This window comes from Phascolarctos cinereus, unplaced genomic scaffold (genome assembly GCF_003287225.1).
Source record: "Phascolarctos cinereus isolate Bilbo 61053 unplaced genomic scaffold, phaCin_HiC Scaffold_2;HRSCAF=192, whole genome shotgun sequence".
Lineage (NCBI taxonomy): Eukaryota > Metazoa > Chordata > Mammalia > Diprotodontia > Phascolarctidae > Phascolarctos > Phascolarctos cinereus.
The window spans coordinates 394,225,105-394,247,002 of NW_027555625.1; the positions used below are offsets into that span (position 1 = coordinate 394,225,105).

The 21,898-nt window shown below is 38.5% G+C and overlaps 1 protein-coding gene across 3 annotated transcripts in view; it reads right to left on the bottom strand.

Moving 5' to 3' along the window:
* ATP10B (ATPase phospholipid transporting 10B (putative)) overlaps positions 1-21,898 on the bottom strand; it is a 362,023-nt gene that overhangs the window by 88,190 nt on the left and 251,935 nt on the right. For all 3 annotated transcript variants that reach the window (XM_020992355.2, XM_078150541.1, XM_020992354.2), the window contains one exon: positions 15,082-15,167. In XM_020992355.2, the coding sequence (XP_020848014.1) occupies positions 15,082-15,167 (86 nt within the window). The remainder of the gene's footprint in view (positions 1-15,081; positions 15,168-21,898) is intronic.

The window sequence follows — 21,898 nt, forward strand, 5'->3', positions numbered from 1 at the left end:
GGACCTGGTGCTAGTAGGCACTTGATAAATGCTGGCTGATTGATTCATTGATTCACTGCTAGGTTTGCCTTGCTGCAGAGTGACAAATACGGTATCATCTTAACAATTCTGCATATTATAGTTTGAGATGAGGTTATCTCAGAAATTACTTTGTTGGTGTGATGTATAAAGCTGCTCAGGAATGGATCTGATGACAAGTCCCTGGTCCTACATTGCTATCCATCCACATTTGCCAAGATAAGGTTTTAGAAATAATGAGTGTTGAGTATGTTATGACTAGAGTCTCCGTTTATCACAAGTTTTTGTGACCTTCTGTGTTGATACATGACGAAAATCTCCACACCTTGCTACTCTAGTTTCCCAGCCAGATACCCAGATGTGATACTTCCTTTTCAATCAGCCAGAAAGAGAATTAAAGAATGATAAGCTGCTGCTTTACCACAGAGTATCTGGTTCTGAGTTTTTGCAAGGAAAATGTATTTGGATGACGTGGGATCCCTTTGTTTACAACTGATATTGTACAAAGCAATGCCTTTAAACTTCAGAACAGAATTGTAAGGAAAGTTGGTCCTCATTTCAGAGAAGACATAAATGAAAAGTAATGGGCTTTTGGGAAAAGCAGGTGTCTTCCAAAAGGAAGTCTGTTTATTTAGACTTTAAAAAATTCGAAACTTTAGAGAGTGAATCTGTAACAATTTGCTAGTGGTCTAGTCAAGTAATTTTCCTTATCTAAGTGATAAAGAAAACCACTTCCTAATCTTCCTCCAGGGCTAAGCCCAAGATTTAGAGCTAAAGATTTCTGAAATGATGTTTTCCTTCTTCAGGTCATTTATATTAGTGTTTGTGTAAGTCATATGAGTTATGTGCCAGTGTGCATGTTTTCTGTATAATTCGAATCAAATCAAATTGAATGGAGTCCTTGGTTTACAGTAGTTTAGCTCTCTTTTAAGTTATTATTTCTCTCTATTCTTTCTTTTGTCTATACTCCCCCTTAGTTTCTCCCAAATATACCATTCCCAATTATGTATTATATGATAGAGGCACCTACCATATGACAGGTATGAGTGCTTGGCTTGAAGTCAGGAATTTGATTTTGAATCCTGCCTCAGACATTAACTAACTGTGTGACTTTGGCCAAATCAGTTAATTATCTCAGTGTCATCATCTATACAATGGGGGTTATGATAGCTCCCACCTCTCACAGTCAGAGTAGAATCAAATGAAATAGCACGTAAAGGTCTTAGTAGGCCTTAAAGAACTATATGAATAATAATATTGTTGTTATTATTATTATTATTATGACAACAGAGGACAAGACCAGAGAGAAAGGGAGAAAGAGCCCTTACCTTCATTTTATGTTTTACTGGGTAGAGCAGTAACTATCAATTCTGAGGCCTGAGGCAAGCATATCAAAACACGCAAACACAAACAACATGAAAGGTGCCCTCGTATTGCTTTTTAAATGATTAAGATGAATTATTAAATCAAATTCAGCTCAGGCTGTGTGCAAAAATATGTGTGTTGGGAGATATCTCAGTCCTGAGGACACAAATCTCCACAAAGGGAGACTCCAGGATGTTATCTGGTTGCAAGGATAAAGAGATCTGGCATGCCACAAAACCACCGCAGGGGGCGTAAGCAGAGTAGGACCAGAAGGGAGGGATTTCACTTACAGTACAGCCATAGTGAAGCAGAGCAGAAGAGGCAATGAAAAGTATTAGATGGTTGTTCCCTATTTTAACAAGTCATCAATTAAATGCTATACTCAGTTGGTTTTACCTGTTGAAAGAGTATAAGTGCTCTCAATTTTGGAACAAAGCCCAGTTGGCCCCACCTTAGTTACAGCCTAGCCATTCAGGGAGATGTCTCCATTATGTTTCTGAGCACTTTGATATTCCCAGACAAAAGATGGAGAAGACTCCAGGGAAGTAGGAGAACTTGGTTCTAGTCTGAGTTTTGATACAACTTTCTCTATGACCTTTGGCAAGTCACTTTCCCTCTCCAGGCCTCAGTATCCTGTTCTGTAAAAGGAAAGATTGGACTAGGTGACTTCTAAGGTCTCATTCAGCTCTACATCTGTGATCTGTGGCTTTGTTAGTATCCTAGAAGGATCAACATACTTGTTATTGTGAAGGAATTGGAGTGAGGGTGACAGGAAAAATCAGTGGAAGATTCACCATGGTGAATCTAGAAACTAGAAAAATCTAGAACTAGAATCTAGAACTAGAAAAAAATCTAGTTGGTGACCAGCCTATAATCCTATGAGTACATTCTTTGGGGAAGAGGGAGAACACATTGTCTCTACAAATGTGCTTCTCTACAATTAATAAAATAGTAACAATTTCTTGTGAAGCGGTTTCTGAGCAAACAGCCAATATCAGAATAATTCACAAATTAAATTCTTTTCCAAGTATAATTAGGCTACTCTCATGTAGAAAATCCTTCAGTGGTCTCCACTGCCTATGGAATGAATTAGTAATTACTCAGCTGGGTATTTAAAACTTGCCACAGTCTGGCTATATGTTATACTAGCTTTATGTTATACTCTTCCCCTAACTGGACTCCAAGCTTAACACGTCATTTCTTGCCCTGGTGCATTTGCACAGGTATTTCCAGTCCTTGGAATGTACCTCTCCCCTTCTTTCCCCAATTCAGAATCCTTCCCTGCCTTTAAAGGCTTGGAGTATGTGGCCAGCTCCTTAAAGAAGTATTTTCTGATCCCTTTAGGTGAAAGTTTCCTCTCCCTATTTACTCTGGTCACACTAGACATTGTATTATGCTTATCTATACTTTAAAAAAAGTCACTAAGTAGAATATAAGCTTCTTAAGGCAAGGAATTATGCTTTTTTATCTTTATATCTGTGGCTGGAAGCACAGTACCTTGAACTAGCTGATTCTTAGCAAATGCTTGTTTCTTGAATTCAACTCTCTGTCTCATCGTGGAGTGGAGATGATCTAGGTTCTTCCACTGAGGAACACAAGCTCTGGACTTACTAAGCTGAAAAAGTTTCAAATACTGGTTTGGTATTGGACTGTCTGTCATGTAAGGAACATTCTAAGTCTGGAGGGGGTCATCATAAAGTCTTTTAAAGGATAATGAACCTTTTGGCCACAGGAACTCTTAGAGACCTAGCAAGTTACAGAAGTGTTATGATAATAATAATAGTAACAAAATCAATGATAGTTAGCATTTATATAGTACTTTAAGGATTACAAACAATTTACAAATATTATTTCATTTAATCCTTACAACAACCCTGGGGGATAAAGTGCTATTATGCTCTCCATTTTACAAAGTGAGGCACCAAGCAGTTAAGTGATTTGCCCAGGGTTGCACAGATATTAAACATCTGAGGCTAGATCTGAACTCACGTCTTCTTAACTTCAAGTCCAGCACTCTGTTTATGGTGACACCAAGCTCCCTGTCTACCACTGGAGACAGTATTCACATTGCCAAAACCATGGGTCCCTAAATACTTGAATCAATAGATGCTGGAATCGGTAGAGCTGGAAGGGACCTCAAATGTCTTCTAGTTTAACTCCTTCTTTTTCCAGCTAAGGAAAATGGGGGTCAGAGAAATTAAGTCACTTCCTCAAGTTTCAGAGGTAGGACTTGAACCTTGCAAGATCCTCTGACTCTACAGTCTATGATCTTTCCACTGTACCATGTGGCTTCTCCAATATGAGATCACTGTATCTGTACCGTGACATTGAATCCAAATCCTTTCTCTCTATATATTTGGCTACTGAAGACAGTAGTGTGTAACAGAGAGAAGGGCAGCTTCAGAGTCAAGGATACCTGGCTCAAGTCCCACCTCCCAAAAAACTGGCTGGTGAATGTGGTCTATTTACTTAACCTCCCAGTATTTTACTATCTGACTACTATAGTTTGCAGAAGACTGGCTAATCTGCACTAGTGGAGGGAAACTCTTCATGTCCTGTTCCCTGCACTGACAACATTGTAAATCTATACAAAAGAAAAAACAAAGGTCTAGCCAGAGGAGGTATTAATGGGATTTTTACAATAATACTCTATGGTCTCAAGTATAGGCATGGTGCTCTGTACAGATTAGGTATATAATAAAAAATTTTTAAACTTGTAGGTGTATAATAAATGTTTTTAAAACTGAACACAGACCATACTTTCCCCCCTTTTTACACAGTAAGGCTTGTGTAAAATCTGAGAATGGCCTAAAATTATAATTTTAATAAGAGAAAGACAAAGTAATGAAGTTGAAAAGAGGAGCTGGTGATAAGATTAAATAAAATATCTTTATTTGAATTGAAAAAATATAAAAGAACTACTTTGGGTATATATATATATAATATATATATATATATATATACATATATATGCATATATATGTGTGTGTGTATATATATATGTACACACACACACACACACATACACACATGCACACACATTTGCATTTTTTGTGCAATCATTTCTCAATGTCAGCCTCTATGAGTGGACAGCTTATATCTGGATCAGTATAGCAGTACCTTGTTTCATTGTATGGTACAAGGTGTTAGGGATTGGGATAGAGGAAGACCAAAAGCTTGTAGACTATTCAGAAATCTAGTGCTAACATATCCTGAATAATTTCTTCAGTAAGAGAATCAGACAAAACTAAACATGATAAGCATGAAATAATATCACCAAAAATGAAATTGACTGTCTACTAACTGCAAATGATTATTTATTCCCTAAAGATTAATTTATGAACTAGTAAAGCAAAGGTCAAAAACATCACAAACAAGAAAAAGAGGATAATGGTGAAGAAAAGATCATGGTGAATTACATGCAATTATAACAGCTTTCCTTGAGCTAATCACATTAGATGAAGAACAGAAAATAGATAAAGGAACTGGCTTTGACTCTGATTATTAATATTTCCCTCAGACCTTTAACTGATAAAACTGAATCACCACATTAAGGAGGCCGAAAGAGCTCAGAATCCAGGTCACCCAGCCAGCACTAGATCTCTTTGCCAAACAGAGAAATGGCAGCCAAGGGTAGACTAGGTTTTGAATAGAAACTCAATTTGTAAAATTAGTTGGTTGGGGGAAGACCACAAGTACTATGAACTCACAAAAGAATGAAAGGTGGTGGAAGAGAAAATGAGTTTACAAAAAACACAGCATAAAAACCCAAGACGATTTATAATTGAGGGTGGAAAGTGGCAGAAATAAATAGGAGAAAAAAATGAAACAGATACATTTTATTGATATACATGCTCATCATTGTTGACCACAGTCTTTAACCTCAGTTCTTTTTAGGAATGTTAAGGGGTCCTCTGAACTTGTCTTTTTGAGTTGTCATATTTGCCAGGAACACTGGACCCAGAGTATACAGGAGGCCCTGAATGTGTGAAGGAAAAAGGACCACCACCCCCATAACCCTCCTTCCAAGCTGACATAATATGTTGTTTGCATCCCAAATTGGATTCCCTGTGTGTCCTTGGGAGTCAAGACAAGTGCCAGTTGGTCTTCACTCATCTGAGAAACTGCTTGTACATCTGGGACTCCTGAAGATAAGCAGACTGCTCTATGTTTATTGTCTAGCAGATCTCAAGAGAAAAGAATGCCACTTTTGTCATCACTTGTCTCCTCTTCTTAGGGAAGGATTTTGTCCTTTTCCCACCTTTATTGTACCTTTCCTCCTCCCATGCCATGCCCCTTTAGGTAGAGATTTCTGGTTTCTCTTTCTCCCTTTTGTCTTATTGTCATAAATATGCAAACTTCTGTATGGATTGTGAACTCTTTGGGTTCTAACTGCATGTTCATTTCTCTTGTAATAAACTTAGTTTTCATGTAAGTCCCATAAAGTTGTGATTGCCTATTGACAATTACTACATAAAGAAATGGAAACAAAACTGAAGGAAATTAAATCAGAAAGTCAAAAAGAAGAGCTTTGTTTGTGAGGTGTCATGATTTTGAAAATGTTAAGTGTTGGGGATCTGTAAGGATGTAGAGGACCTCAGGCTGTTCATGAGGTCTCACTGATGGGCAGAGGTCCCTCTCGGGTGACTGATCTATGGGAAAGTTGCCTGGTTTGGTGCTCCATTCTACGCATCTCTAACTTCCCTAGTTACTCATTAGTTATTAACAGTGTATTTGTGATTGGTGGTAGGTAAGTGCATGGACTGTGCACGCACTGTCCTTGAGCACAGCATGGGTTATACGTCATTATAACTTGAGAAAGAGTTCCTGTTATTTTACTATATAAGTAAGTGCTTTGCTAAAAATAAACAGAGTTGCTGCCATCTTTTCTCCCGCCTCATCAATGCGTGCTGGGAGTGAAAAGCTGGTCTTGATTCTTCAGGTGATTGGGAAATCCTAGGTCCTAGGTAGGCTCTGTAGCCAAGTGAACTAGTCGTGCACAACAAACTGGCACCCAACGTGGGGCTGCACTGCTGCCGTGAAGCTGCAGTGAAGCTGCACTGAAGATACGGAGAGTAAGACAGCTGCATGAAACAGTTGGGACACGTCTGGACAAAGAAGATGCGACACCCACATCAAGACACTGAGGTCTGTTGGAGCCAGGCAGCCTCTCAGAAAGAGGTCTCCGACTCTTATCCCATTGGAAGAATACAGAGTGGTAAGAGAATTTCTTACCATGAGGCAAAATCTAAGTAAACTCTCAGATAAGGAACAAAATGTTAGAGTAATATATCAAGTGATCAAGGAACAGGGGTGCTCGGTAACTCCCAAGAAAATAAGAGAGTTTCTAGACATTATTGATATAACATCTCCATGGCTTGCAAGGGAAGTCAGTTTAGATTTAGAACCATGGAAGATAGTGGAGGAACAATTGACAGAATTTTATAATACCAAAGGCCCGAAATCAGTTCCCCTGGGCACTTTCACTATATATAATCTTATAAAAATGGGCTCGCAAGCTGACATACAGGGTGAGAAGAGAAAATTCCCTGCCTGTACTCAAACTTCTTCTTTTGTGCTCACCTAACAATAGTAGAGCAGGCTCTCCTGAGAGAGAGAACAGACCTAAGATTTATAGGTTATATCCTGACTTAGCTGAAGCTTCAAAACCCCTCCACACTCTCCATACCCTGAGCTGTTAGATAGACTCAAGCAGCATTACGAGAGGTCCCTATACAACTACAGATTGTTTTGCCTTTTATAAAAACCAAAACCTTAAGAAAGATTTTGCCTGGTTTTAGAATACCATGGAAAGAAAAGATAAAATAAAATAAAAATAGTATTATTTCATTTGTGTAGGGAATTTCTGACAAGTTTCTCGCTTTTGGATTCTCCCTGTCATTTTGTTCTATGTTTGTCTGTGTCTGTGTGAATGATGGTCTGTGATTAATGTTTATAATTTATTTGATCTTTCACTGCCAGGCAGCCAAGGGCTGCAACTGGATTCTGAAATGCTGATAGTGACTTTCTCCCCTTCCCCCTCCCTAATACCAGGCATTCCGGGAGCAGGTGGATGGGGGAGAGAATGGGAGAAAAAGTACTTCATTATTTAGGTTATATAATTTGACAAAAGGCAAGAAAGTTTAAGCATACAGGAATAAAGAAAAGTATGGATAGAAAGAATAATATAATCTGTTTGCATGAATAGCAGGAATAGATGATTTGAGAGTAAAAGATTTGGAAACTTTTGGAGAAAAAATTCTCTTTCTTTTTTGCATTCTAAGGCTCTGGCCAAAGCTTTGGGTGTAAGATTGAAAGATTATGTTGAAAAATATTCTCTTCCTTTCTCTCGAATTCCAACCCTGGCCAGGTTGGGGTGGGGGAGAAAGAGGGAGAAGATAAGGAGGACGAGTTTCCTCTTCAGATCAAAAAGAAAAGTTTTTAAGTATTGGAACACAATCTAAAGATAATTTAGTTCATTCACATTAGCAATATGCATGTTTCAAGTTTTAAAAAATCTAGTCTCATTACAAATTGGTACACTTTTATGTGTTATGTCAAGCAATTTTTAATAATTTAGATGTTATTAAAATGTGAACTAAAAGAAACTGAAAGGTAGTGAGATAACTGTGTAAATTCAGCTAAATTATTTATCAAGTCCGGTTAATCTTGTTCTATGATTTTTTATAACTGTCATTTAGAAAATCAGGTATTTCTGTCTTTACCTATGATTAAAGAACAGCTTAGAGCTAAAACAATTTAACTATCACTCAGGAAAATTACCAAATTGTTAACTAAGTTATTTGAAGTTACTGTTTTAAAGTTAAGACCTAGAATTTTTAATTACTTCTGAGAGAAAAGGAGGGGCACAAGGCAATTCCCTTAACTTTGTAAGCTTGCCAAAAGCTCCTACCAGCTGTGTGCCAAGGTCGTCTGCTCTGAGAAAAGAATTTGTTTATGTTATTGAGTTCCTAAACAATTCATTTAGCTTACTGAGAAATTGCAACTTTATATAAATAATTTCTAATAATTGGCTTTCTCACCAAGACAAGTTTAAATGTGGGAAAGAAAGGATGTTAAGTAAAATTTCTTATATATGTGAGACCTAGTAAATCTTTATTGCTTATTGCATTTCTATGAAAATAATTAACTGTATCTGGCTTTAAGCCATAATCAGTGAAACTTACTGCTTGAGGTAAAAGACTCTTAGAACTATAATTAATTTTGTTTTGAGTTTGAATTTGGGTATAGTTGTCTCATTAAATCAGTATTTCCCATTTTTCCTATTGTGATCCTTTAAGGAGGAATGTTTCTTACCATGTGCCAAATTTTGTTCATAACACTATTAAACTTGTTAGTCAGAAATATTCCCAGACAAAAATAATTTATTATATGGATGATAAACTTTGCAGTTGTCCTACTACTACCAAACTCTCCTTATTAATGCCCAAGTTTTAACAAGCCTTTCAGTCTCATAGATTTATAATTACCCCTGACAAGGTACAAAAGGTATCACCCTTTGCTTACTTTAGGTATATTGTTCTACAGTCTACAAGCATACCACCAAAATGTTACAAATTAATCAAGATTCCTTGATAATTTTTAATAAGTTTCATACAATTTTTAGATATTAATTACTTTTAGCTTGTCTAATAAATCACCACTAATCAATTATTTTAAGATGAATTTAAACTACTAGGATAACAGATAGCTAAAACTCAATTCATTTCCCCTTAATTTGTGGGTGATATTTTACATTTACTGAGAGCTGTTATTTCTCCTGCTGTTTGTGCTTTTTCTATCCATAAAACTGACAAAATACAAAACGAAATCTAATGAACTTGTTTGGGTTCCTTAAAATTCATCTGTTTTTATTATTGCAAAGTAGTCAGGAAAATTAACGATGCTTTATGACTTCCCAGCCTTTGATAGTTATTGATTTAAAAGATTGCTTTTTTACTATTCCATTACAAAAAGCTAAAAATGATACATTACATGGATGACATTTTATGTGCTCATCCTAATCCTGAAGTGTTAGAAGAAATTTTACAAAAAACACAAGAATTGTTGCAAAGTCATGGGCTTCAAATAGCCCCAGAAAAGATTCAAAAACATCCACCATTTCAATATTTAGGCCATCAAATACTTCAAGAGAAAATAGTTTTACATCCACCAACAACAGACCTACAAAAATTGAAAACACTTAATGATTTTCAGAAAATTATAGGAGATATACAGTGGCTTCGGTCACAGGTTGGCATTCCAAATTATAAATTGATACCCTTGTATGATTGCCTTAAAGGTGATCCTCAATTAGATTCACCCCGGATACTGACCCCTGAGGCAAAGCAAACATTGTTGTATATTCAGGAACAAGTAGTTGGAGCACACACAAACAGGATTGATAGGCATGAAAGGTGGAAGCTTCTATATTTAACACCCCAAATTCTCCAACAGCAGTAATACATCAGAAACAAAGGCTTTTAGAATGGGTATATTTACCATCTCAGTCAAAAAACACTTTAAGTAATTATATGGTCCTGATAGGGGACTTAATACATAAAATTGATAACAGATGTTTAAAATTATGTGGCACGCATCCGGAAGTCATATACCTTCCATTTTCTCAACAAATAATTGAAATGGCAATACAAACAATGCCCAACTGGCAAGTGAATATCAATTTGAAGCTTGTGTATGGAAAACCCCTTAAATATCATGTAATCTTTGAGAATTGGCCTTGGATACAACCCACACATACATCAGGTGAACCTGTATACGGAATTAATGTCTTTACTGATGCCACAAAGATGAATAAGGCTTCTATCTGGTGCCCTAAAAGAAAGGAATTACAGGTGATTAATACACCTTTTACCTCCACACAACAGAATGAATTATATGCTGTCTATTGTGCCTTTCACAAATATAAGGAGCCAATGAATATCATCACAGATAGTAAATATGTAAAAGGAATCCTAAAACACCTAGAGACTGCAATAATAAAAAATACTGGTAATAATATCTGTCAGTTGCTTCATGATATACAACATTATATACAGAATAGGACAGAAAAATTTTATGTTTTGCATGTTCGGTCCCATACTCTTGCTCCAGGACCAATTTTTGAAGGTAATGATTTTGTTGATAAATCTTTAACAATGAATGTGGAAATAGCAAGGAATAGTCATAATCAATTACATTTATCTGCTAGGTCTTTAAGAACTTTATATGGCATAACAAAATCACAAGCACGTGAAATTGTTAAGCGTTGTGCTACTTGTGTGTCTTTTCAGCCCCCTTTTCACAACCCCAAGGGACTTACACCTAATGCCTTATGGCAAATGGATGTTACTCATTCTTCTCCCTTTGGAAGACAAAAGTATGTTCATGTTTCTATTGATACTTATTCAGGCTTTATTTTTGCTACTGCTCAAGCGGGTGAGGCTGTCCGCTATGTTATTAATCATTTGCTTCATTGTTTTTCTTTCGCTGGCCCACCTCAATGCTTAAAGACTGATAATGGTCCTGCATATATTTCACAGGGTTTTAAAAAGTTTTGTACTGAGTTCTCTATTAGTCATACTACTGGCCTTCCTTATAATCCTTGTGGTCAGGCCATAGTTGAACTCGCCAATCGTACATTAAAGATGGTGCTCCAAAAACAAAAAGGGGGAGCTAAGGGATCCCCATGGCATCAATTAAACACTGCACTCTATACTATAAATTATTTAAAATTCGACAGTTGTAACCTCTCTCCTGCAATGAAATATCTGGCAGGAAATGACAACAGTACTAGTGACACCACTAAATCAAACAAATTCCTTTTTCCTAAACACAATATGAAAGTCATGTGGAGAGACGTTGATGGTGTCTGGCAGGGCCCAGGGCAAGTGCTAACCTGGGGGCAAGGGTTTGTTCTTATTTTCACAGGTGATGGAGAACTTTGGGTCAGAATGAAGGATGTCCACATTATCCATTCAGAAGGGACAAGGCAAGCAGAAAAGAAAACACAGACCAGCCAGGAATCGAAGGAGTCAAAAGAATAAGAAGAAGGCACTGCACGAACTTGTAATCAAGCTGTGACTCTTGTCGTTATTGTCAGTGGTACAGAACACAGCAGCAGAGACAGGAAATACAACAAGATGGACTTTTGTGACAAAATCACCATGGCCAAGACTGGCTACATGGGGAGAGACAATACCTGAGGTTATTTTACAAGAGAATGCATCTGCAGGATTGGGGAAGGAATTTAATTTTACACCTCAAAAGAATGGGTCAATTACAGTAAAGTTTAATTTTCAAAGATTGGTATGAGTCATGTTCTGATCATATTTTTGGAATAATAGACCAAAGAAATCAATTAGCAATTGTTAGGAAGAAGAGATGTATTTCATGTGTAGTATTAGGAATTGTATCGCTTATAGCTATTATAACTGCTTCTGTATCTTTATCTCAATCTATATCTATTGCAAGAAATGAAATGGTTCAAGCTGATTTTATGAATCAATTAGCTCGCAATGTATCAAAGGGTTTTCAAGCACAAAAAAGGATAGATGAGGGATTTTACCACATACTTGAGGGAATGAAGGAAACCATTATTGAAATAGGTGATGAATTGGATATTTTAGAATATAGAACACATTTGAAATGTGATTATAGGTATGAATTCATTTGCCTTACCAATGTTAAATACAATGACTCCCAATGGGAGTGGCAGAGAATACGTAGACATCTGAATGGGCTATTTGGGAATTCTACTGTTGCATTGGATATTGATGATTTATATAAAATTGCTGATGATATTGCGAGGGCGGCTGATGAAGATTTGATGCCAGATAAGACTGCCCAACATATACTTGATTGGCTAGATGAACTCCGTAACCCTTTTGATAACCTTGGACATTGGCTTATGTCTTTATTATCTTCTTTATTGCCATTATGTTTGCTATTGCTGGCCATGCTGTGTTTTGGACCGTGTTTGCTCAGGTGCATTGCTAATCAGATAAAGGACTTTGGGACTGAGCTTCATATGCTCTGTCTCCCACAAGAACAAAAAGGGGGAGTTGTTGGGGATCTGTAAGGATGTAGAGGGCCACAGGCTGTTCATGAGGTCTCACTGATGGGCGGAGGCCCCTCTCGGGTGACTGATCTATGGGCAAGTTGCCTGGTTCGGTGCTCCATTCTATGCATCTCTAACTTCCCTAGTTACTCATTAGTCATTAACAGTGTATTTGTGATTGGTGGTAGGTAAGTGCACGGACTGTGCATGCACTGTCCTTGAACACAGCATGGGTTATACATCATTGTAACTTGAGAAAGAGTTCCTGTTATTTTACTATATAAGTAAGTGCTTTGCTAAAAATAAACGGAGTTGCTGCCATCTTTTCTCCCGCCTCATCAATGTGTGCTGGAGTGAAAGATCAAGCTGGTCTTGATTCTTCAGGTAATTGGGAAATCCTAGGTCCTAGGTAGGCTCTGTAGCCGAGTGAAGTAGTTGTGCACAATAGCTAAGGGAATCAAATTTTAGTATATCTAAAAGAGAGTGGAAGACTGCAAGTGATTGGAAAAAAACCATAAAAGATTTATTTCTACAGAATTGTAAGCAAGACATAAGCAAGTACTGACCAGGATGTCTACTTCCTCATCTGTATGAAATCTTTATGTAACTGATCTGCAAAAATGAGCAGGCTGGACTAGGGCCTGTGTATGTAGTCTCTTCTAGCTCCAGAGCAATGATCCTATGACCTACACAGATACAAAAAGTATCTCTGATGAAAATACGATAAGGGAACAGGAAGGCTTTTGCAATTGATTTTCTAAGAGAGACCACATCTTCACAGTGAAACAAAAAATTGAAATGTGAAGAGAATAAAGACCATGTCACATTGACTGAGTGCTGTTTATAAAAAACAAATTTGAATTCAGTAGACCAAGATGCATCTGAAGTATCTTTTATGAATATGCTAAAATCACATATGACTTTTTGATAAATGTAAGCACAGAGATAGCTTTGTTCAACAAATCTCTGATATCAATGTGAAATGAGGCAGAAAAACAAGGAGATGCATGCTCACCAAAGCCATCTACTACAATCATGGATGATGTTCTGAATGGAGTCCAAATGGAAGAGGAATTCCCTCCTGAAGGTGAAGTCCTACAGAGACTTCTGTTTGGGGATGATATAGTGCTGAATCCCTCAGTACTTGGAATAACTACAGGGCTAGCTCACTGAGATCCCTGGCCACTCAAAAGAGATAAGTTTAATGACTGATACAGGAAAAACCAAATGGATAAAGAATACTTATTGTCTAAGGATATAATAAGCAGTTGGAAGTCCCATCCACTGGGTCAGTTTATCAGTATATCTGGCTTGGACAGAGCTTAGAATTGAATAGGAGGAAGAGAACTGGCTGGACTGCCTTTGAGAAATGAAGCATCGCTTTCAAGAATTCTTAGTTGTCATCTGACACAGAAATTCACCTTTGGGTCAAGGCTGAATGGGTCTGTGAGTCATGGAGCACCACAATCTCCAAAGAATCCAAACTGTGGGCAATCCAAAGGACAATGGAAATATGCACAGCAGGTATGACTAGGCTGTAGCATATTACCAATTAGGATCTATGTGTGAGAATTAACGTAAAGTATATCACCCGGGAAATGTATGATCAGAAAACGTGATGCCTCCATCAGTGGTGTTAAGATGCAATAGAAACAGATCTGGGCAGCCTGCAAGTTGACTTAGAAAACCACAAATTAACATTATCTGTGTTGTATTATATTTGGACTATGAGTCTGACACCTCTGGCCTTGGTCATACGACAAAAGCAAGGGATGAACAAACTGACTCGGTGCTTCACTGGTACCCAGAGAATTCCAAAAGACCCAGAAAATGGCCTCTAGCACAATGAGCAGTTCATCTATGGAGGACTTATGTGAGCACATAGACAAGAATGACATAAAGACGAGAAGGCCAGGACACACAGCCTTGTATTGCAAGCACAATGCCTTGCACACAGTAGGTACCAAAGAGATGTTTGTTGAATTGAAGTGAAATGAAGGTACTAAAGAGATCATAGATCTACTGAAGTATTAAATTATAACACTATAATATTTTACATTTGTGGGTTGATTTTTTTTTAATGTATATCAGAGATACAGTATTGGTGCAGTAGAATGAGTATTGGGCTTTGAGTCAGAACACTTAGTTTTGAATCTGAAGTCTGGGCAAGTCGCTTGACCTCTCTAAGCCTCAGTTTCCTCATCTATCAAAAGTGTATTCTAACAACTTGTATTACCTGCCTTACAGGGTTGTTGTGAGGAAAACGCTTTGTCAGCCTGAAAGAGCCAATGAAATGTGAACCCAAATGTGAACTCGAATGAGAGCTGCTGTTTGATACCTATTTGACAGAGGCGGAAACTGGGCTCAGGTAAATTAAGTGACTTGCCTGAGGTCACAGGGTTAGCTAGTGACAGAGCTGGGATGAGAACGCTGATCTTTTGACTCCACATTCAAGGTTCTTTCCACAACACAGCTATTGTTAAGCGAATTAAAAAACTGAGTAGCAGACAGGCTTTTCAATGTCAAACTCCCTTCATGTGGTAGAAATTGGTACTCTGTACCACCAAGTCATTTCAAGAAAATATCTCAACTCAATAGTTGCAAGGACAAACAAGGGACAATGGCAGAGAGTTACTTACATATAACCTTTGAATTTACTGAGGTTATTGTTAGGCTTCTCACACACAATCTTGCTCTGAAAGAGTTCTGGTTCAAACCGAGGCTCCTGTAAGAAAGATTACACCATGAGTTTATCTCATTGGATGGACCCAGTTTCTAATAGGATCATCAGACAAGCTAATCACTATTAGAACCATTCCAAATTAGCAGCCCAGCAAGGGGTAATCTCTTCTTTGTCATCATCTGAGAGTTCTAATACAGTGGAAGAAAAAGTTAAATCTTCATTATGGGAGAGAAAAGTGACCAAAATCACCAATGTGTACTTGAGAGCCCAGAAAAGTATACAATAGGGATTGTCTAGCCTAAGACCTACTGCATGGCCTGTTGGGGTTAGATCTCTTAAGATCCTCCCTCCCATTTTTAGGATAATCTAGTATAATAGGAAATATACAAGTGTGGGAGGCAGGAAACTTTGCAAAGCCTGCTATATGTGATAAAGAGTCTCTGCCTAGGTAGTGGAGATAAAAAGATTTTTTAAAAAATGACTCTGCCTTCAAGAAGTCTCTGCCTTCAAGGAATCTGCATGCTTTTGGATGGGGTTGGGGAGGTATGTGACTAGTGTCAGGTATGAAATAATAGGACAAAGGGGAAAATCATTCAATGACCTCTAGGGAAATTTGAGGGAGAGATTGCTACCCAGAGTTGGGGAGGGACTGGAGAAGGCTACGTGGAGGAGGCGGTACCTGAGCTGAGCCTTAAAGGTACCTGACAGGTGACCATAAAGAGTGCTTTATTTGGTCTCTTGGCCTGAGTTAGAGCAAAGATCCAGGTCTGAGGATTTACAAAAAAACTGGTACTTGAGAAGCTAGTACAAGCATGAGCTTTATTACTATATAGCACAGCAAGCAGGCAAAACCAAAAGCACACACACACACACACACACACACACACACACACACACACACACACACTATATGACAACGCAGACAGAGATTTGGCCACACACGGGGCCGGGGTCACTCATGTAATGGAAGCAATCATTTACCATGGAAGTATATTCTTAGAGTGGGTCTGAGCAGGAAAGTTTTATACCTTAAAGATGAGCTTGACTGAGGACAAATAATCGATTTCAGATGTGGGAGGTGACATTCTGAACCACACTTAGATGTGGTAGTGAAATGCCCCAAGTCACTTATTGATACCAGAGTTGGGTAGAGGAGTTTCCCAATTGGGACCAGAAGTTGGGTGAGGGTCTGAATCTTTAACGGGAAACCCAGAAATGGGTGTTGGTGTGGAGCTTCCCCTAATCAGAAGCCAAGATCATTTATGTGTTTGTCACATGGTCAGAAGGAGTCAGGATAGTAGACAGAACAGGACAATTCAGGTTATCATTGCTTATTGCTTATGGTCATGAGGACTACTTAGCCGAAGTGACTCCAGATTGGATTTCTATCGCTTATAGTTCCAATATCAAACAATATATTTCAAAAATCCCAGTTTTCAAGAGGAGAGAGTATATGAATTCCAACACAGGCTTGTAGAAATGGACTGAGGGAGGAAACGGCATGTTGAGTTGGTGGAACTGTTATAAACAGTTCCATTTCGACTGGAATGGAACCTGTGTGAAGGGGGTCAGGTAAAAAGTAAGTCGAAGCCATACTGTGTGGGTATGACCTTATGTGCCCTGTGATGAGAAGTCTGCACTCTATCATAGAGATAATAAGGAGCCATTGAAGCTTTTATTGTGAAGATAAAATACGATCATGAGATTTGAAAACACTTTGAAAGTCATTATACCTATATACGGTGGTGATAGTGGTGTTTTATGCATGGTGTAGTCAGAAATACGGAAAAAAAAGCTAGCATTTATATAGCACTTTAAGGTTTGCAAAATGCTTCATAAATATCTCGTTTCATCCTTTCAACAACTCTGGGAGTTAGATGCTGTTATTATTTCTAGTTCATAGATGAGGAAACTGAAGCAGGCAGAAGTGAAATGATGTGCTAGAATCACACAGCTAGTTAAGTAGATGAGACAAGATTTGAACTAGGGTCTTCTTGACACCAAGGCCTCTAGGTGGTGCAGTAGATAAGAGTTCTGGGCCTGGAGTCAAGAAGACTTCTCTTCCTGAGTTCATATCTGGCCTCAGACACTTACTAGCTGTGTGACCCTGGGTAAGTCACTTAACCGTGTTTGCCTCAGTTTCCTCATCTGTAAAATGAGCCGGAGAAGGAAATGGACAGCCACTTGCGTATCTTTGCCAAAACCCCCCCTTTAAATTGGGACATGAAGAGTCGGACACAATGGAACAACCACCGATTCCAGCTATCGCTCTCTAATTCACTCTATCCTCTGAACTCCTAGATGGTGTTTCTGAAATAGAGTTTATGAAGGGGGTTATTCTTGGGAGGCCCTTGAAATCCCAAGGCATGTAGTATGAAGGATAAATTTGTCACTAAGTTTCACAGGACACAGAAATGAAGGGCAAATAACTGGTAGCAAAGGCAGTGTTATCCTCTTTGAGTTTCTGTTTCCTCCTATCTAAAATGAGGATGTTAAGGGGCAGCTAGGTGGTGAAGTGGATAGAGTTCCAGCCTTGGAGTCAGGAGGACCTGAGTTCAAATCCAGCCTCAGACACTTGACACTTACTAGCTGAATGACCCTGGCCAAGTCACTTGACCCCAATTGCCTCGCCAAAAAAAAAAAAGAATAACAATAAAATGAGGATGTTAAAACTTGCCCCATTTGTCTCACGTAGATGAGATAACAGGTATAGTAGTGCAATGATTGTAGACTAGAGCTGGAAGCAATGTTAGAAGGTTTCTAGTCCAACTCCCTTATCTTACAGATGGGGAACGTGAGGTCCAAAGAAGTGGCCACTTGTGTGACTACCAAGGTCACACATAAGCATCATATGGCAGAGTAAGGATTGGAACTCAGCTCCTGCCATTGCATCGCCTGTGAGCAGGCTTTGTAAACTGTAAAGCATGATACAAATGTAAGCGATTTGACTAACCGTAATTATACTGTGAGCTCCTTGAGGGCAGGGACTATTTTTTTGCTTTTCTTTGTATCCCCAGCATTTAGTACAGAGCCTGGCACAGAAGAGGTGCTTCATCAAGCTTTTTGACTGACCATTATTATTCAAAAAGCAAAAGGACTTTAAAAATAAACCGCAAATGTATTGTCCAAAAGATCTATAGTGTTGGCCTACTAGATAGGGTACCAACATGTAGAGAGTGCTCACGATTGTACCCTTAGGGAAGAGAAGAAACAACTGAGCTCAGCACCTAGTTAGCAAGACTAAAGCAGAAAGGTGTCAGGCTTCCTCCCCCCAGCAGCTGCATTCCAAGAGAGCTTCTTTCCCATCCTCTATCACAGTAGCCTCACAGTCTCTGGCTACCTTGTCGGGCCTTGTTTCTCTTCCAGGATTTCGTGCTCCCTCTGCCCTAATAAATTTGTCTTCAAAAGTTGGTTTGAGGGCATATTTTTGTCCTGTTTGCTTGGCACCAAAACTGAGTGGACACATTCCTCCTGCTTGAAATAAATCACTTATCAACTAGCTTCTAAAAATAGCGCCATTTCCCTTCTTGTATTAATTCTTTCAGGGACAAGAAATTGCCGAGCTTCGAGACGGTGACAAATAATGCTGTAATTTGTCATTCCTTTTCTTGCCACTGATCAGGACACGTGTTTCACCTGCTTTTTGCCCCTTGCCTCATTGCTGGCTTTGAAATCCAAACTGACTTCAAATGTGAATGTAACTTGACTAAAGGGATCCGATGAGCCCTTGGGAATGGTGCTCTTCCATAATAAACCTTTCTGCCCTTATTTTTAACCTCTGGGTATCATAGAACATTAGGGGTAGAAGGAATCTTGGAATTTGCATTTTCCTGATGAAGACACTGAAGTAGAGAGATGTGAAGTGACGTACTGAAGGTTACTCAGGACTCCCTGGCAGGGTTAACAGCTCAGGCCATCTGTCTCCAGGCCTTTACTTTTTCCCCTCTACCATAGCATGGTAGGCTAATGGTGGGCAAAACTGAAGAAGAACCAACCTACTTCCCTCCCTCCCTCCCTTCCTTCCTTCCTTCCTTCCTTCCTTCCTCCTTCCTTCCTTCCTTCCTTCCTTCCTTCCTTCCTTCCTTCCTTCCTTCCTTCCTCCCTCCCTCCCTCCCTTCCTTCCTACTTGACCGTGGAGGTAATAAGAAACCAATGGGTATTGAACCATTTAACAGGGGCATGACACAGTCAGACCTATGCTTTAGAAAAATCACCTTAGTAGCAAAATGTACAGTGGACTGAAGGGTGGAGAGCCTTGAGGAAGGAAACTAATTAGAGGGTGACTGAAATCATTCAAATAACAAGTGATGAAGGGTTGAATGAAGGTGATAGCCTCCTTTCTATTAATGTTCTTTTAAAAAATCATGTTTACTTCCCAATGATTCCCCTTTCTTCTACTCCCATGCTTGCCATGGAAGCCTCCATTGGAAAAAAAAAAGAATTAAGCAAAACAAATCAACAAAATGGCCATGTCTGACAATATATACACCTTATTCTGCTTCTAGAACACACCTCCTTTTTGTTAAGAGGAAAGAGGCATGCTTCATCATCAGTTCTCTGAAGTCACAATTGCTCACTGCCAAAATTGGTTGTTCCTGACTTATAACATGTCGTCTTCTCTCCACATACACAGCCACCACCCTCAGTTATTATTTCTCATTTGGACTATTGCAATTATCCTCTAATTAGTCTCTCTTCCTCAAGGCTCACCCCATTCCACTCCACTGTCCATGTAGCTACTAAAATGATTTTTCTAAAGCCTAGGTCTATGTCATGCCCCTGCTCAATGCTCATTGTTTCTTTATTAGCTCTTGGTTCAGATATAAACTCCTCCATTTCACATGCACAGCTGTTCTTTACCTGGCCCCTGACTACCTTTCCAGGGTTCGTACACTTTACTCTCTTCTATGTACTTTATGATCAGCTAGACTGGCCTATTTGCTGTTTCTCAAACATGCCATTCTATTTCCCATCCTGTGCTTTTGTACTGGCTGCCCCTCATTCCTGGAATGCTCTGATCCCTTTCACTGTTACCTTCTAGTTTTCCTAGCTTCTTTCAAGACTGAGCTCAACTTTAATCTTCTGCAAGAAGTCTTTTCCTGGTCCTTCTCTGAGATTATCTTCTATCTACTATTTGTCTAACAAGGAGCTGGCCAATTTACAGGTACACATTGTGGAAATATATTAAAAACATCCTTTTTGGTTTCTCCAGAAATACTAAGAAATACTTTTTCTCTGGGCCTAAAACTTTTCCCTTTGGGAACATGAGAACAAAATCTAAGGCCTTCTTTTGAAATGGAGTATGGGTGATAACAAAACTTAACTCTTGTCTAGATTAGTTTCATTGCCTTCCCAACCCCTGAAGTGACTAGTGCCATGACCCACCTAAGGACAGTGTCTTCTCTTCCAGAATGCAAGATTAAAATATTAATCACAGGAGGGAGAAGTAGGAGATCTTTTGGAGATCGACTTTTCCAGTGGTACTCTCATCACACCATGTAGTCAACTCCTACTCATAAGATGGAGCCTGCCAACTGGTGGCTTCTCACATAATCTAAAATCTACCAAGATTTTAGACCACTTGACTGGAAAAATGCTTTGTTCAGAAGGACTTAACACTGACTGAGGCGACATTAGAAATATAATATATTAAGGGTGAATAGATGCAAAACACTGTAAAGATATTCAGTCCTGATGAGGAATGCTGAAAAATAATGAATTCCACCAAGTCTTACTCTGATGGCCCCTCCTGGCATGGAAGTGACACTGGGCTCTCAAATGCTATGAAATGGGCAGTGCAAATTCCAGAAAATTCTACCGTGTTGGAAATGCTTTGAATATAGTTCTGTCCAGACTAAGTTTGCTGTCTGAAGGCCAACCTAGTTAAGAATTGAAAAGTTCATTAGGTGAGTCACTAGGGATGAATTCTTTGGCCATGGCAAAAGAATCAGCATCAAATTAGAAAAAAGGATAATGATGTGAAAAACACACTGTGAACAATCACAAAGGCTTAAACCGGAACTATTCCACCTAGGTATTGAAGGTGAGGTGTAGAAAATGGAAAGGAGACAATGATATTGCTATCATTTATCACCATTTCTTGAAAGAGTTTAAATGGATACACAGTAGTTTCCATAAGGAATTCAAAAGAATTCAGACACTGCCTTAATTGTTCAACGTTTGATCTTGTGAAGGAAAACACTAACGGAGGATGTAAACTTGTCAAAAAGAAAACACTATGAAGGAGGATAGTGAAAGATTTCTATTAGCAATATCTTATAAAAGAGTGAAAACAGAAGAAGCAAAATCTAGTCTAAAGAAGACTTGACATGAGGCCCAAATGAGCAGCACCAATCCTAGAACATTTCTAGATGAAAATGACAGAAAAAAAACAGAGATGTAACATGTAACAAATCCATCAACATTTCTATGATGATTTATTTCAATTCATCAATGACAAAGAGATCAACTCCATTTGGACTTTAACACCTCAGTCTCCAAAGAGATACATGTTATGTAAAATAGCACGTAGGAAGCTAGAATAGCTGTATCAGATCAAGAATACACCAAGGATATTGGTGCTGGGGCAATACAATTTTGGAAAGTCTTGAAAGATCACTTTACAAGATATTTCAGGAAGTGGAAGATACCAATGGAATGGAAAAAAAATAGTGTATGATATTAATATCCTAAAAAAGTAATTGACCATGAACCTATAATGTCTGTCTAATTTTTAGAAACATCTTTATGAGGGTGATCATATATATATATGT